The sequence below is a fragment of the Synchiropus splendidus genome, chromosome 12, assembly GCF_027744825.2.
Source record: "Synchiropus splendidus isolate RoL2022-P1 chromosome 12, RoL_Sspl_1.0, whole genome shotgun sequence".
NCBI classification, from domain to species: Eukaryota; Metazoa; Chordata; class Actinopteri; order Syngnathiformes; family Callionymidae; genus Synchiropus; species Synchiropus splendidus.
In genome coordinates this window covers 925,362-939,713 of record NC_071345.1, presented here as the reverse complement: position 1 = coordinate 939,713, position 14,352 = coordinate 925,362, and the positions used below count along the sequence as shown (strand labels likewise).

Genomic DNA, 14,352 nt, shown 5'->3' with positions numbered 1-14,352 from the left:
CACACAGTGACACTGAAGATAACCAGCGAGAACATAGCAACGACCGTGACGTCTGCACTCAAGAGTTCTGAAAACAAGGAGGAATGGATTGAGCCCAGGGTCAGGGTGAGAGATGGGACACAGTAAAGCTTCTCAGAAAAGCAGACTAGTTCCACCGAACTGTTTCGTCTACGCCTCTTGTCCGACCGCAGGTGTGGGGGGAAGGGGGGGGGGGGGGGGGGGTATATGGGGGAGGGAGGAAGTGGTTGATTTACTGACAGTTTGCGCCTCCGCCTGACACTGACACTTCTCTTCTCAGCCTCCGCAGCCTGCTCTCCTGCTCACGTCCTGCTGCCGCTCCAGAGTCTTCAGCACCTCAGGTTTGTGTGTGTGTTTTGCCTGTTAGAAACATGCTACTTCCTGATATGATATCGGCCACTGAGGCTGAACCTGGCAGCGGCGGTTCTTCCCCACTAGCCAGTGACAAGCACACCGTTGTGTTGGATCTGAAACCTAAACAGAGAAAGAGATCCTGCCGACGCTGGCTGTGAGGACCGTCAGTGGGTCCTGCGGATGACGCGGACGTCTGGACATCCATCCGTGGTCTGAGCTTCTTCTGAAGTCTCACAGACTTTGGAAGGAGGACACCTCTCATGTGGTCTGGCCCTGTCTGTGTGTGTGTGTTGCGTGGGGTTGTTTGTCCTACTTTGACTCTTGACAAGACACTAGCCCTGTGAGGTCTCTGACCAGCTAAATAAACAAGTACAAACACACACATATTTTGACGTGACATTTGGATGGTCCCCACAAGGTTAAGCCTCAATTTGAGGATGAAGACTTCAAAATATGTGTGGGTACTCATTTATTATACCTTGTGGAGACCAAACACTATCCTTTGGGGACCTGAGGCCTACGTGGGGACCTTTGGCCGGTTCCCACAGGTCCAAACCTCACTTTGAGGATGAAGACGTCAAAATAAACTGTTCAGGGGGGAGAGGCTGGGGACAGGGTTATGGCCCTGTGAGGTCCTCACAAGGATAGCAGTAGAAGCATGTGTGTCCCGTATGTGAACCCTGTCCTCTCAGTTTCAGCATCATGGATTCTTCAGACGCAGTAGTGAAGGTGGCTGCACTGGGTCGACCTTTCACCTTAGGAATGATGTACAACGCCCGGACTCAAAAGCCGGTGCCAGGTGAGAACACACACACACACTTGTCTCTCCCTGTCCTTGTGGGGACCTCTCCTGGCCACCACCCTTTCCCCAGCCTCTCCCCCTGAACCCATGGCTCAGCTGGACCAGGAATCATTTTGAAGGCTTCATCCTCCAAACCTGGCCGACTAAAATGTCCTCACAAGCTCAGTGTCTTGTCACAAAACTCTTTTGTGGGCGGGTCTTAGTGGTGACATCCACATGGAGAGTCCAGTACTGGAGGCTCAGATCAGAAGCCAGTGGAGCCAACAGAGCGAGGCCAGTTTCGATGGCCTCCATTCAGCGGGCGGAGGTTTCATGCGCGTGAACAGAGGGAAACCAGCGGCGTGTGAGACTGGATCGGTGTTTCCCATGTCTTTCACACATAAACACACACAGCAGTTGATGTGCAATAACCAGGTGCAAGAACACCTTCTGTCAGTAAAGTTTTGGGGCAGAACCCGGGACGTGATCAGACGTGGCTGCACCCAGGAGTCAGGTTCATGTTTGAAAACTACATTTGTGTTTTGGACCGGCTGCTGTGGTTTCACCCCCGACGTCATCCCGACGTGAGCTCTGTTGACCAGGATCATGGCCCACCCGGTGTGGGACACATCTCAATGGATGTGAGGCCATGTCCTTGCCAGCCGTCAAACTGTGGACATGTGATGGGGAGAAATATCTGGCTAGAATCACGACAGGAAAGGTCGGTGAGTTCATGTAACATCCCTGAGTTTGTGACGTTTGTGTGCTGGGGAAATGCGCATGTGACCAGGGGCGAGTGAGGGGACATGGTGCACAGCCTTGGTGGTCAAATGCGACGCCTGTGTGGCCTGTCCTGGTTCCTGAGGGAGCATCTCTGGAGACTGAGTCTGAGAACGCTCCCCAGAATCGACGAGGCCTTGGATCTAGATGTGGGATCCTCCTGGTTCTGCTCCTTAGACTTCCGCAGTGGATCCTGGCGGGTATCGCTGTCGCAGGACTGGAAGCCAAAGACTGCGTTCTATACGAACAGTGGATTGTGACAGTTGAGAGTCCTCAGTTTTGGCCTTTGTAATGCACCGGCTCCCTTTGAAAGACTGATGGATGGTGTGCTAGCTGGGCCTCCGCGTCGTCAGTGCCTTGTCTACTGAGACGATCTGTTAGTCCATGGGGAGGTCACCAAGACCCTTCAACTGGGCTCTGCAGCGGAGGGATGTCACTGATTTCTGCAGAGCCTGTGATGCCTGTTCTTCTCACATTGGGCCTCTGGATCAGTCACGTGCACACCGATGGAGAGGGTGGCAGAGGACATTATGGAGCCCTTTCCATGTGCGAAAAGTGGTAACCGCTATGTACTCGCCCCAACGGACTGTGCCCCAAGTTAGAGAGCCACTGGACTGGGCCGTGCCGAGTGTTGGAGAGGGAGGGCGAGGTAGTCTATCGGGTGCAGTTAGCCCCTGAGGGCCGGAAAGTGGTCCTGCACACAGACGGATTGGCACCATACAGAGGTAACTCCCTTCCCTGCTTCCTGAGCGCCAGCTCCTGTGGATTTGGCTCAGCAGACTCGACTGCCAGGACCCAGTGATGGTGCAGACTGTCAGGTCCCCTGATAACTCAGTTGGTTCCAGTTGGTTCCAGGGAGGCATCATCGGCTGTCTCCCCACTTTAGAGACTTGACTCTTCCCTGTCTTCTGGGGGAACGCGCATGTGTGCATGGGTGAGTTTTGATTTTAGGAGCTCGGAGGAGCGGCGTGTTGTGGTACGAACATGTTGGGAGTTTTTGATTGTTCATTCATTCTGTAATAAAACCATCCACTCCGGAACCAATGCATGGTCTTTGGAAGAAACTCCACATCGCTACAGTATAACGCTGGAGGCCATTCATCTGACTTGGATATGGTGCAGGAATGACTGACTCCGGTCAGAGTCTAAATAGAAGCTCAACATGTACTTCTTTCATGACCACATGACTATCACAATGAAACGTGTGAGTCAAGGTGGTGCTTGTCCTCATGTCTTGGTGTGACTTCAACAGGTGTGTCACTGTGGAACCCAAAAGTCCTGGCCAAGAACACGGTGGAGACTGGAAAACCCAGCAGCCAGTTCCAGGTCCTGGCTTCAGACTCTCTGGAGTCCAAGACTTCACTGTTGGACTTTGATGCGTCTCTGAAGGCCAGTTTCCTCGGAGGACTGATCGAAGTCAGTGGCTCCGCTAAATACCTCAACGACCACAAGAAGTTCAAGAATCAGTGCAGGGCCACCTTCCAGTACCAGGCCTCCACTGTGTTCAGGGAGCTGGCATTGACCTCTTTGAGGAAACTAGATGACCAGCAGAGGGAGCTCATCGACATGAACCTCGCCACTCATGTGGTCACCGCCATTGTCTACGGCGCCAACGCTTTCTTCACGTTTGACAGTGAGAAGTTGGAGTCCAGCTCAGTCCAGAACATCCAGGGTCAGATTCACGCGGTGATGAAAAAAATCCCATTATTCAATATTGAGGGTCAAGTTGACATCAAACTGTCGGAGACAGAGAAAGATTTGACCAACAAATTCTCCTGCACCTTCTACGGGGACGTCCTTCTGGAGAGCAACCCTTCTACATTTGAGGAAGCTGTGAAGACCTGTGCGAACCTTCCTAAGCTGCTGAGGGAGAACAAGGACGCCGTGGCTCCACTGACGGTCTGGATGCTTCCCCTCGTGAAGCTGTACCCCAAAGCTCCTGTGGTGACAAAGCACATCACCCCTCAGTTAGCAAGGAAAGCAGTCGAGGTTCTGGAGGATCTGAGGCACTTCCAGAGCGAGTGCAATGAAGCGCAGACTGAGGTCATGGCCCAGGCCTTCCCTGATCTTGGCCGCATGTTGCTCCTATTCAATAACCTCTGTAGCTGCTACATCGAGGTTCTCCAGCAAGATTTGTCAGCCAAACTCCCTGCGCTCCGTGGAGGTTCGGGGGACGAAAAGGAGCTGATGCGTATTTTCCAGGACAGAGACACATCACCTTTCAGGCAGGAGAAGCTCAGACAGTGGATGGACCACAGACTGCAGGATATTATGTTGATGCACTCCATTGTGCGTATGATGGACGGCACGAATGTGAAGCTTGTCAAGAGTCAGTCAGAGTTGGACAGAGAGCTTCTGGATGCAAATGTCCACGATGCCCTCTGCTACGTCTTCACATCCCTGGACACCAAGGATCCACAGCTGGAAGAAATGGCGAAGTACCTGGATTCCAGTCTGGACCCTGGACAAGAGACGGCTGTGCCCAGATCCTGGTCCCTCTCCCCCATCGTACGTAAAAAGGCCAACCACATCCGTGAGATGGCAGCAGCTCTGAAGGGCAGCAGGGGTGTGAAGTTCTTCATGGCCATCTTGCCAAATGCCAAATATGAGGGCGCCACCATCTACCATTACCACAGTGGTGCACTGGTGACTGACGACTTCTCCAGGCCGAAGCCTCCTGGTAACCCAAGGAACATCACAAACAAACAAGATCTCATGTGGTGTAAGTTCACACTCGTTTCTCCCATTTTGCTTTCATTATTCTCCAGGTTTCTTAGTGTAGGAAAATATTCTCATCCTTCTGTTGATCCTAACATTTGGCGAGAATATCTAATCCTACCAATCGTGTTCGTTGTTCCAGGTAGTTGTCAATGATCAGGAGTCCACGTTTCCACAAACTGCGTTTATTCACAATGACCAAATGTCCTCACCAGGACCTAAGACAATAGCTCTTGCCAAGTGTGAAGCGTTTACTTCCCCACACCGACTCTCCTGATTCCAAGGTTCCTTCTAGCCTCTCTGTTGCAAAGTGCAATCACCTGCCACCGGGCCAATCCAGAGGCAGGTCCAGTGAAGACACACCTCCGACCTCTGTCTTCATGGTCATTGACGTGACTACAAGTTGCACCTCCTGTTGATCTGATGCCATGTGGCCGTGCTTCTCAGAATGAGACACGTGGGGAATGTTTTGTTTGAGTCTGATCACATGACCTTTCCAGAAGAACTGAAACACCCATTCTTCTAACCCACCAGACGCTGTTGACCTCACCTTGGACCTGAACACAGCCAACCCGTTCATCGTTGTGTCCGACAACAAGAAGAAAGCCACACATGGAGCAGAACAGAAGTACCCAGATCATCCAGAGCGCTTTGACCAGGTGCACCAGGTGATGTGCTGCGAGGGACTGACCGGCCGCTGCTACTGGGAGGTGGAGTGGAGCGACGGGATCCACACGGACGTCTGTGTTGGGGTAGCATACAAGAGGATGGACCGCAAGGAAGGGCAGGCTAGCTGGTTTGGAAAAAACCCAGAGTCCTGGTGTTTCGGGAAATACAACCCTCACGGCGCATCCTTTTGGGGCCATGACGATGGGTGGTTTGAGATCCCACTGCCCTCCACGGGCATCAAGCGAGTGGGGGTGTTTCTGGACTGGCCGGGTGGCACTCTGAGCTTCTACCAGGTCTCCTCCTGTGAGCTGACTCACCTGCTCACTTTCACCAGCAGTTTCATAGCTCCAGTTTTCCCAGGGAGCCGCCTGGAAAGCAAAGGCACCTCCATCCACTTCTGCCCAGTTGAGTGAGTCAGCGCCACCTGCTGGCCACCCTGCCAACTGACCTGATCTGATTGGTCAGTTGATCAAGCTTGTGATGTCATTAAGCTTTTTGTCTGCAACTATGGGAAAAATGATATTTTACTTTTGATCACAGTAATCAAGTTATCTTCTGATATTGAATAAACTGCTTGATGATGCCTTGTTTTAATGAAAGATTGAACCCACCAGACGCTGTGACATGGAGTAAGATAGGAGAATGCAGTATACTGCATTTTTCTCTATTAGCATTAGCATATGCATTTTTAGTATCTCCATATGTACATATATACAGTGGTACCTTGGTTTTCGAATGTCCAGGACTTCGAACAAATTGGAGTTCGAATTTCGAGATTTTTTTGCTTTGGATTTCAAATGAAAATCCAGAACTCATACGCCCCCAAAAAAAGCCAGACGCCCGCAGACCGATCAGCTGACCCACGACACGATTTGTTATTAGTACGCAGCCCCTGTGTGCAGACGTGTCCCGTTAGCTCCATTTACTGACTGTTTGTTCTTCATATTGAGGTGTCAAACCTTTCCTGTCTCCACACTGGACCGTGGTAGAGTGTCACAGGGGAGGTGCTGGAGCGCTCACTCCAGGGTTTGATGTCCTGTTGTGGGCTGGAGCTGGGACAGGGATGAGGCCAGTCTGGGACAGAGTGTGACTTGGTTTATGACTTTGTCACAGCCAAACTGCCCAGAAGCGCACATTCAGAGCTGGACACGCACCGGGCACCTCTTCCCTCCTGGAGAGACGTCACTCACTGGGCAACCCCTCCCACATGCAGCGGCCACACACACGTAGAGGAACAGCCACCTGCAGCAGACACTCTACACTCACTACTACAAAAGACTGTTTTAAGGCTCGGAACGCATTAGTTCGTCTTCCATTCATTGTCATGGGAAAAATCCACTCAGATTTCGAACAATTCGCTTCTCGAACGGCCGACTGGAATGGATCGTGGTGGAGAACCGAGGTACCACTGTATATTCTATATTCTTTTCACGTCACTCATCCAATCACACAGGTGTGATGCAGCGATGTTGCTGGGAGATGTTGTCCGTTCACTGGTGACAGTGACTACCAAGAAGTGACATCCCAGAAATGTCTTCCATGACAGAGGAGTCGAACACAGACGCAGGATTCTGGCTCAGCAGCTTCACCATTGCCATGGTTTCCACCTGGAGCATCAACATCACGACCATCCTGACGTCATGTGATCAGCAGAAGCACGAGGGAACATCAACCGTGTTTACAGGACACGTTTGGAGGCTTATTGAATTGATGCCAACTTGTAAACTCTGAGAAGTAAATTTCACACTCTTGGGCAGCCTTCCTCAACCGGGTCCCTTCCGTCAGACGGCACGTGTCAACTTCAGCTCTTCTAAAAGCAGCTGTGTGTAAGTCTAGAATATTTGTTTTTGGCGGTGAATGAGTGTCATTGTAAGCTGTCGTAAAGCTTTGTCTCCGGTCCCATGTTTATTTGTTTATGAGGAAAGACCGTGTCAAAACAGTAAAAACATCATCACAGATGGCAACATACACAAGACTGTCCAGCTTCTACTTGCAGAGGCAACTCTAGAAGCTTCTATCATTCACCATCAGTGATGGAGCTCCGTCATGCCGCCAGTGAGGAGAGGCAGGATCCAGGCAGAAGCGGAAGCAGCTGCAAGACCGACGGCTGCTTTCTAAAATGTGATACAAATACAGTGAAATCAATACAATTCTGAAATAAAATAAGGCGGTCTTCAGCTCAACATAGCAATAATAGACGTATATCACGCCTCTAAATGAGGCAAAATGAAGAACCGTTGATACAATTAATTGCGTTTAACTTTTTAACGCGTTAAATTGCGGCGGAATGAATTCATCGAATTAACGCGTTAAAATGACAGCACGACTAATGAGTTTGTCCTTACAGTCTCTTTCTCTCTGTGTTGTGGTCCGTTTACAAAACGGCGTCTCGTCTTGATGCTTTGTAGCTGTTTTTCATGAACAGGACCGGTTCTGGTTCGGTGCCAGTTTGGCAGCGAGCGAGTCCCGCAGCCGCAGTGCGCATGCGTGTGGACCGCAGCTCACTGGGGAGCAGCCTGCGGAGGAAGCGTCCAGCCAAACAACGGGTCGCCTGAGAGCCGACGAGCCGCGCTACAGTGAGTCTTTGTCCCGCCACTGTCCTCTGACTTCGTGTTCCGTGGCCTGTCTGAAGGAAACCCGGGCGCTGCGTGGACTCGGGAGCTCGTCGGACGAGCGTCTGAGTCCGCCGCGGTGTCCCAGCAGCGAGCGTTACCGCCGAGGCCTCCAGAGGGGGTCACCGCTGGAAAGCAGCCGCTGCGGCCGAGCGCTTCCTGCGCCCCGGTGGCTCCAGATGCGCGGAAACCTCAGCGAAAAGACTCGGAATCCAACAGACGCGGCGCAAATAGCAACTCAGCAACACGGCTAATGTTAGCAGAAGTTAGCCAGTTAGCTCGGTTAGCGGCGAGCTAACTGTCAGAAAGTCCCTAAGTGAAGTTAAAACGGCAGTTTTGTTTGACTCTCTTTAAAAGTAATAGTGACAATTACCACGACAAAAGTCTCCATCCTCGCCTGACTGTGTTGCAGTGACGTGGTATTACCCAACAACAACAGTAATGACATTGTCGTAGTGGAACCGAGGGAGTGAAGACTGGCGTTTAGGGGGCTGAATTACAGCCACGGCAGCAGCGTGTCGAGATCTTGTCTCTTGGACCGTGAGGAGCGAAGCCGTTCTATCCCGACAGCTGACTAGAGTTCTTCGTCTTTCGTTTCGTTTCACGGCACCACTCTTCGTTTCCTCGCTCCTTGCGGACTCAAACACGCGGATGCTCCACTTTCTCACTGTGATATGATTGATTGATTTTTATTTACATATTTTATCTGTGAACCAGTGTTGACTCGTCACAGTTCCATGGGCTCCAGTGACATATTCATACGTTGAAGCAATGACCCTGTATTTTCACTCATGAGGGAGCAATTGTCACAGTTAGTTAACTAGTTAGAGACCAGTTAACTGAATCTCACAGTCATTTATCTTGATGTCTCGTCCATATTTCAGACCAAGTCCACACTTTATATTGCAGAGCTGCTACCAGATCAATGTGTATTTTCTATCGATTTTCAGCTTTAAACTGTGACATATCATTGTTTTGATAAGGCCGTGTCATTCATGTTTGACCTTAGATTTTCTCTGGCTCTATTATAGAATGATCGAACATTTTCTCTGATTTTCTTCTAGTTGATTTGCGTTACACTGCCAAAAAGCTGTACTTGTTTTGCTGCATTTCAGTTGACTACCACTTTGTTTGTCTCAGACCTCATTTTCACGGAATTGTTGCTTGGACTTTGCGTCCACTCGGGCACACACTCACCAGAGAGGAAAAAGCAGTCCCAGTTTCCCAAGTTGTTGATGTGGGATTGAATTCCCTTTCCCCCTTTAAATCTCCTTTAAGCCTGAGAAGTCCAGTTGGAACCAGTATTGATCACATGATTTCTGTTGGGGAAAGCTGCCGAGGATGAAAGAATCAGGCGCTGTTTTGAGTTAAGATCTGCAACGCTAGAATCATCTCAGCCGCAGTCTCAGCAGAATTCATCTTCAGAAGGGAAGCCAGTGTGACCAGCAGGTTCTGCACTGATGTTGAAGTTGGTTCTGTGAGTCGGTAGCATAGTTGGCTGCCGCTGAACTGCTGGAGAGGATTAGCCGAGGCTCAGATTAATGGCTCTCCAATGAACTAACAACAGGCTTCACGAGCAGCAAAAGGACCAAAGGTTTGTGTGCTCAGCAGGAGGATGGCGGTGAATGTCTACTCCACCTCTATGACCATAGAGAACCTGAGTCGTCATGACATGCTGGCGTGGGTCAACGACTCTCTGCAGCTCACCTACACAAAGATCGAGCAGCTGGGCACAGGTAAGGCTCCGCCTCCTCGCCGTCTCGCCGTGACTCAGCAGGCCGTGGCTTGAGTGTGGCCTGGTGTTTGCAGGGGCGGCGTACTGCCAGTTCATGGACATGCTGTTCCCCGGCTGCATCCTCATGAAGAAGGTCAAGTTCAACGCCAAACTGGAGCACGAATACATCCACAACTTCAAGGTGCTGCAGGCCTCGTTCAAGAGGATGAACGTGGACAAGGTATGGACCGGCGGGACGCCCACAGAGGGAGCCACTTGTGTTGTGACAGTACGGATTCTTTGGACTGACACGGTGATGATAGTGCCGATTATACCCTTGGAGGCTCATGATGTTCCAACCACCCTGGTGTTAGCTAGGACAGCTTCCTTACGCTAATGGCTACATGCATAAACACACTGTGTCTTTGAGGGCTTGATGGGGATGAGGCACAGGGTCACTTTGATCTGAAGTCGATGGAGGATTGTGTCGCTCCAGTGATGATGTCCTCATTTCCAGAGCCCACTAGAGGGCACTCTCTCCTCCAAAATCTCTGTAGTTGAAGAACCTTTTCAATGGAACCTTACCTACTTGTCAAACTGAGAGCGCCACCTCCTGACCTCAGACAGTTTCACGTGGCACCGCCGGCTGGCTATAGTAATGACACGTGTATTACCGACAGATTATCCCCGTGGAGCGGCTGGTGAAGGGGAAGTTCCAGGACAACTTCGAGTTCCTTCAGTGGTTTAAAAAGTTCTTCGACGCCAACTACGACGGGAAAGAGTACGACCCGCTGCAGTTGCGACAAGGTCTGGAGGGGACGCCGCCGCCGCCCAGCCAAGGTACAAGTCCCGCCTCTGGCGCCATGCGAAAAACATTCTTCATCTCTTAATACAAGGACATCCCACCACTAACAGGTGAACCCTTGACTCATAAACCTAAGAGACCCATCCGCCCAGGTAACATCCAGCCCAGTGTGACCAGTGTGTGTGTGTGTGTGTGTCTAACAAAGCAGGATGTGTATTGACACAGACACTGACTTGATTTGTTGATCCAGGCGGACGCTCGGTGTTTGATGGAGCTAACAAGTGCTGCAGCGCTCAGTTTGTAGTTTGGAACTTAAACGGGCCGAATGTGACGAAGCTTGTGTGTGCGTTTGTGTGATTCCGTGAACACACGATTGCAACAACTACAGTTAAACCAGGTCACTTCTGTGGGTGTTTTTGCTTGAATAGAGTCATAACTAGGGATGCTCCCATCGATCGGTCACCGATCGTGATCGGCAGTGACAGGTAGTGACCGTTGGATGCTGCTCACTGGGCAGCAGCCGTGAGGCAGCTGTCTGCCATGAAGATCCTGCAGCACATGCAGGGGACAGTGCTGCGCAGGGAAGCGCCTTCAAATGAAACACGCCATTTCTAGCTCCAGCACTTGACGGAGCACGAGGAGTTTTCTGGGCTCGTCAGAGTGAGACCGCAGGTTCCTCAGCAGCTGTTAGCGCAGCTAATGCTTAGCAACAGCCGCCGGTCCGAGCGTGACGTTCGGAACGCTAAGCTAATTGACCAAGAAATAATCATTCATTTCACCGAGCTAGATGAGCAGCCTTTTTCTGGTACGGAGACGGAAATGACCGGATCCGTCGCCATTTTGGAGTCAGGTGCCGCGTTGAATGTGAAACTTTTAAAAACGTCCGGAGTGTGAGCTTTCATAACTGCAGTGCTCTCTGTCTCGGAGTCCCACTACAAGCGGCCGGGATGGAAATATTTTACAGACATGGCAGAGTCTCAAGAGACTCACCAAACTGTGACGTCTCACATCAAATTAAATGCTGATCGGTATCAGTGATGGGCAGCAAAAACCCTGATCGGCGCGTCCCTAGTTATAAACATGTAAAACACAAGTCTGGCACGATCATCATCATCATCTTCAGTGCTTGCCTCTGTGACCTCGCACCAATGAGCACACTTAAAACCAGGAGGACAAATCCATGGTGCTAGTCCAAAACACGGGCATGTTTTGAAGGTAGGAGGGGTCCATGGTGCAGAGCCGAGATCAGGGGGGCAGTGGTCACAGTGTGCGAGTCTGGAGCCGTGACAGGAGACGCTCACCCGTGTTCCTCTGCCACAGGCCCCATGAGGACGTCCCCCACCGCCCCCAAGAGCGTCCCGCCACCCCAGAGGCAGATCAACGCCCCGCCACGCAGGAGCGCCCCCGTGAGCAGGAACGGAGTCGACGCTGAGCTCATCGAGCTCAACCAGCAGGTGAGTCGGACATTCTCCATCATTTGGCTTCATCTGGGGTTATTCATTCAAAGTGACCCTCTGAAGATCTAAAGAAAGAATGGTCTACGTGAAGACGTTAGCATGTTGGCTTTATCAAATCCTGCATGTTTCATGATAAAAAGTCATCACCACAATGGCAGCGACACAAAATCCTGTGTTTGTTAGTGGGGTACCTGCACCTCAAATTTAAGGAGTGGATTCCAGGGTGGACCTTCAATGTCATCTGTTAAGAGTCACAATGTTTTCTCTACATGACACATGGGGCAAAGACTTGGGGGCTGTGTGGGAGTTAGAGCCATGTTTGAATTGGGCACCGAGGGGCGGACTGTGAAACCACATCCTGAGGTGCCGCCAGTTTGAGACCCTTGTTCTGCAGTCTGAGAAGTGTGGGAGCAGGAGTTGTCCGAGCGTCTGTTGGACACTCCGACGCCACTGGTACTGAGATCATAAGGCTCTTATTTATGGCAGGTTGATCGTGAACATGAGATCTGAAATACAACTTCTGACTTTAGATTCTTTGTAAATGTAAGAAGCAAAGAGCAGTGATATGTTTATTTCTCTAACGGAGCAAAGTTGTCTTTCCACCAACAGCTGCTGGACATGAAGATGACGGTGGACGGTCTGGAGAAGGAGCGGGACTTCTACTTTGGAAAACTGAGAGACATCGAACTCATCTGCCAGGAGAGTGAGGATGAGAACCATCCCATCATCAGCAAGATCGTGGACATTCTCTACGCCACAGAGGTGCGTCCCGTCGGAAGATGGTTCAGCTAGCTGTTGGAACTGGAAGGTTCCATCTGAAGAAATGCAGCCGAGCGACGCGCTACGTCACAATGACTCAACACACGCGCGTGTGAACGGCGTCTTTGTGACGCCATGGTGGATGTGTGAATGCTGCTGTTGTCATCTGTGAGTTTGGTTCGAGGGTCGACTGTGTGCTGAGTTCAGAGCTGGAGCTTTGCTGTCATTTAAAGAGATAAGAGTGTGTGTGTGTGTGCGCCCATACATGTTTGCCCTTCCTTGTGGGGACCGCAAGTTTAACCCTGAATTTGAAGGTTAAAACTTCAAAATAACTGGGTGATTCTAACTGGGTGTCAGCTTGGTTCAGGTGAGCCCAGTGTTCAGTGTGTCTGTTGCCCTTGTGCTGCAGGAGGGGTTCGCGCCGCCAGAAGACGAGGACTTGGACGAGGGCGCCCAGGGAGACCACGAGGAGCTATAAGCACCTCACCAGCTCACGCCCTTTAACCCCTCTGTTCATGATTTACATATTAATCCCGCCTCCATTTTGACGTTCATTTCTCCCCACCCCGCCCCACTGGCTGTCCATCACCGCCACCGTACGGCCGAGCTCCGATCACTTTGTCCAGCCCGCCTGGACCAGCGCCCAGCAGCTATTCGACCTGGAGACCAGTAGAGGGCAGCTGTCAGAGGTCAAAGAGATTATGAGGACGCAGCACTGAGCGCCGGCAGCCGAGAAAGTGCTGACGGTCTGTGTGAGGTGACGCGCGCACCAGACTGATGTTTCGTGTTTTATACTTCGACCTCACGCCGATGATGAAGACACATGAAAGTAGATTTGACCGCAGACATATCTCCTCCGTCACGCAGCACTCTGTCGTCCACCAGAGTAGGGCGCTTCAGGTCGCCAGCTCACCACCTATATTTATGTTTTATTTATTGTTTGCTCCTTCTAAAACAGTGGCCATCCAAGAGCTCGCACTTAATGTAGCGGACAAACCGCCAACAAACATCCGACAACAATTTTATACTTGTTCTTAAGACTCGGACACCTGAGGAGCCGCAGGTTTTCACTCCTCCTAACAAACACTAAACTGTTTGACTGTGTTGTTAGAGTTAAACATTTAGCTGCTACTTCTGTTGCCGTATTTAAGTTCCACGCGTCGCAGAGCATGAGGAGTTTGTTGACTGACAAACAGTCGGACCGTCTGAGGGCATATATTGTATTGCACCGTTTGTTGCCATGGTATCCATGTGATAAACCTGCATCATTTGGAGTTACTGATCCAGTGAAATAAAGACTGAGGTTCTAGAAGTGCAGGCTGGGTTGTCGTCACTCTTCCTCCGTCTCCAAGGTGACAGCTAAACTGGGACCAACCACGCGGTGGTTCAGCCACTGTAACTCCACCAGCTGTGCGGAATTGTTCCGAACCGTACAGTGATGTCATCAACAGGCCACCTATTTTTTAGACCGGGTCCTTTCACAAGATTTTGCAGATAGAAATCGTATTCAGATAAAACTGCAGGACGTGCCGCCCTGAGATGGCGGCAGGCCAGGCAGCTGCACCTAATCATTGTGCATGTTGGAGAAGTACTTCTGCGGTACACAGCTCAATATATACACGTCTCTGTATAAATGATGTTCGCCTTCAGTTGGTTTTATACTTGTTGAATCTGTTTTCCTGTTC

General features: G+C 50.9%; 2 protein-coding genes across 3 annotated transcripts; both read left to right on the top strand.

The window, feature by feature from the left end:
- The first annotated feature begins 272 nt into the window (after positions 1–272).
- LOC128768473 (neoverrucotoxin subunit alpha-like) lies at positions 273–5,826 on the top strand. The gene is made up of 4 exons (XM_053881380.1): positions 273–359; positions 1,065–1,171; positions 3,186–4,655; positions 5,186–5,826. The coding sequence occupies exons 2-4, from the start codon at positions 1,075–1,077 to the stop codon at positions 5,731–5,733; spliced, it is 2,115 nt and encodes a 704-aa protein (XP_053737355.1). The 5' UTR covers positions 273–359; positions 1,065–1,074; the 3' UTR covers positions 5,734–5,826.
- A 1,961-nt stretch (positions 5,827–7,787) lies between these two features.
- Positions 7,788–13,993, top strand: LOC128768123 (microtubule-associated protein RP/EB family member 3-like). Of its 2 annotated transcripts, none has more exons than XM_053880748.1 (7): positions 7,788–7,896; positions 9,541–9,668; positions 9,742–9,887; positions 10,327–10,486; positions 11,772–11,905; positions 12,518–12,670; positions 13,077–13,992. In XM_053880748.1, exons 2-7 carry the CDS (start codon positions 9,548–9,550, stop codon positions 13,143–13,145), a joined length of 783 nt encoding a protein of 260 aa, XP_053736723.1. In that variant the 5' UTR covers positions 7,788–7,896; positions 9,541–9,547; the 3' UTR covers positions 13,146–13,992. The 2 variants fall into 2 exon arrangements, with proteins under 2 accessions (XP_053736723.1, XP_053736724.1); XM_053880749.1 differs by having other exon boundaries at positions 7,803–7,896; positions 9,544–9,668; positions 13,077–13,993.
- The last annotated feature ends 359 nt before the right edge of the window (positions 13,994–14,352 follow it).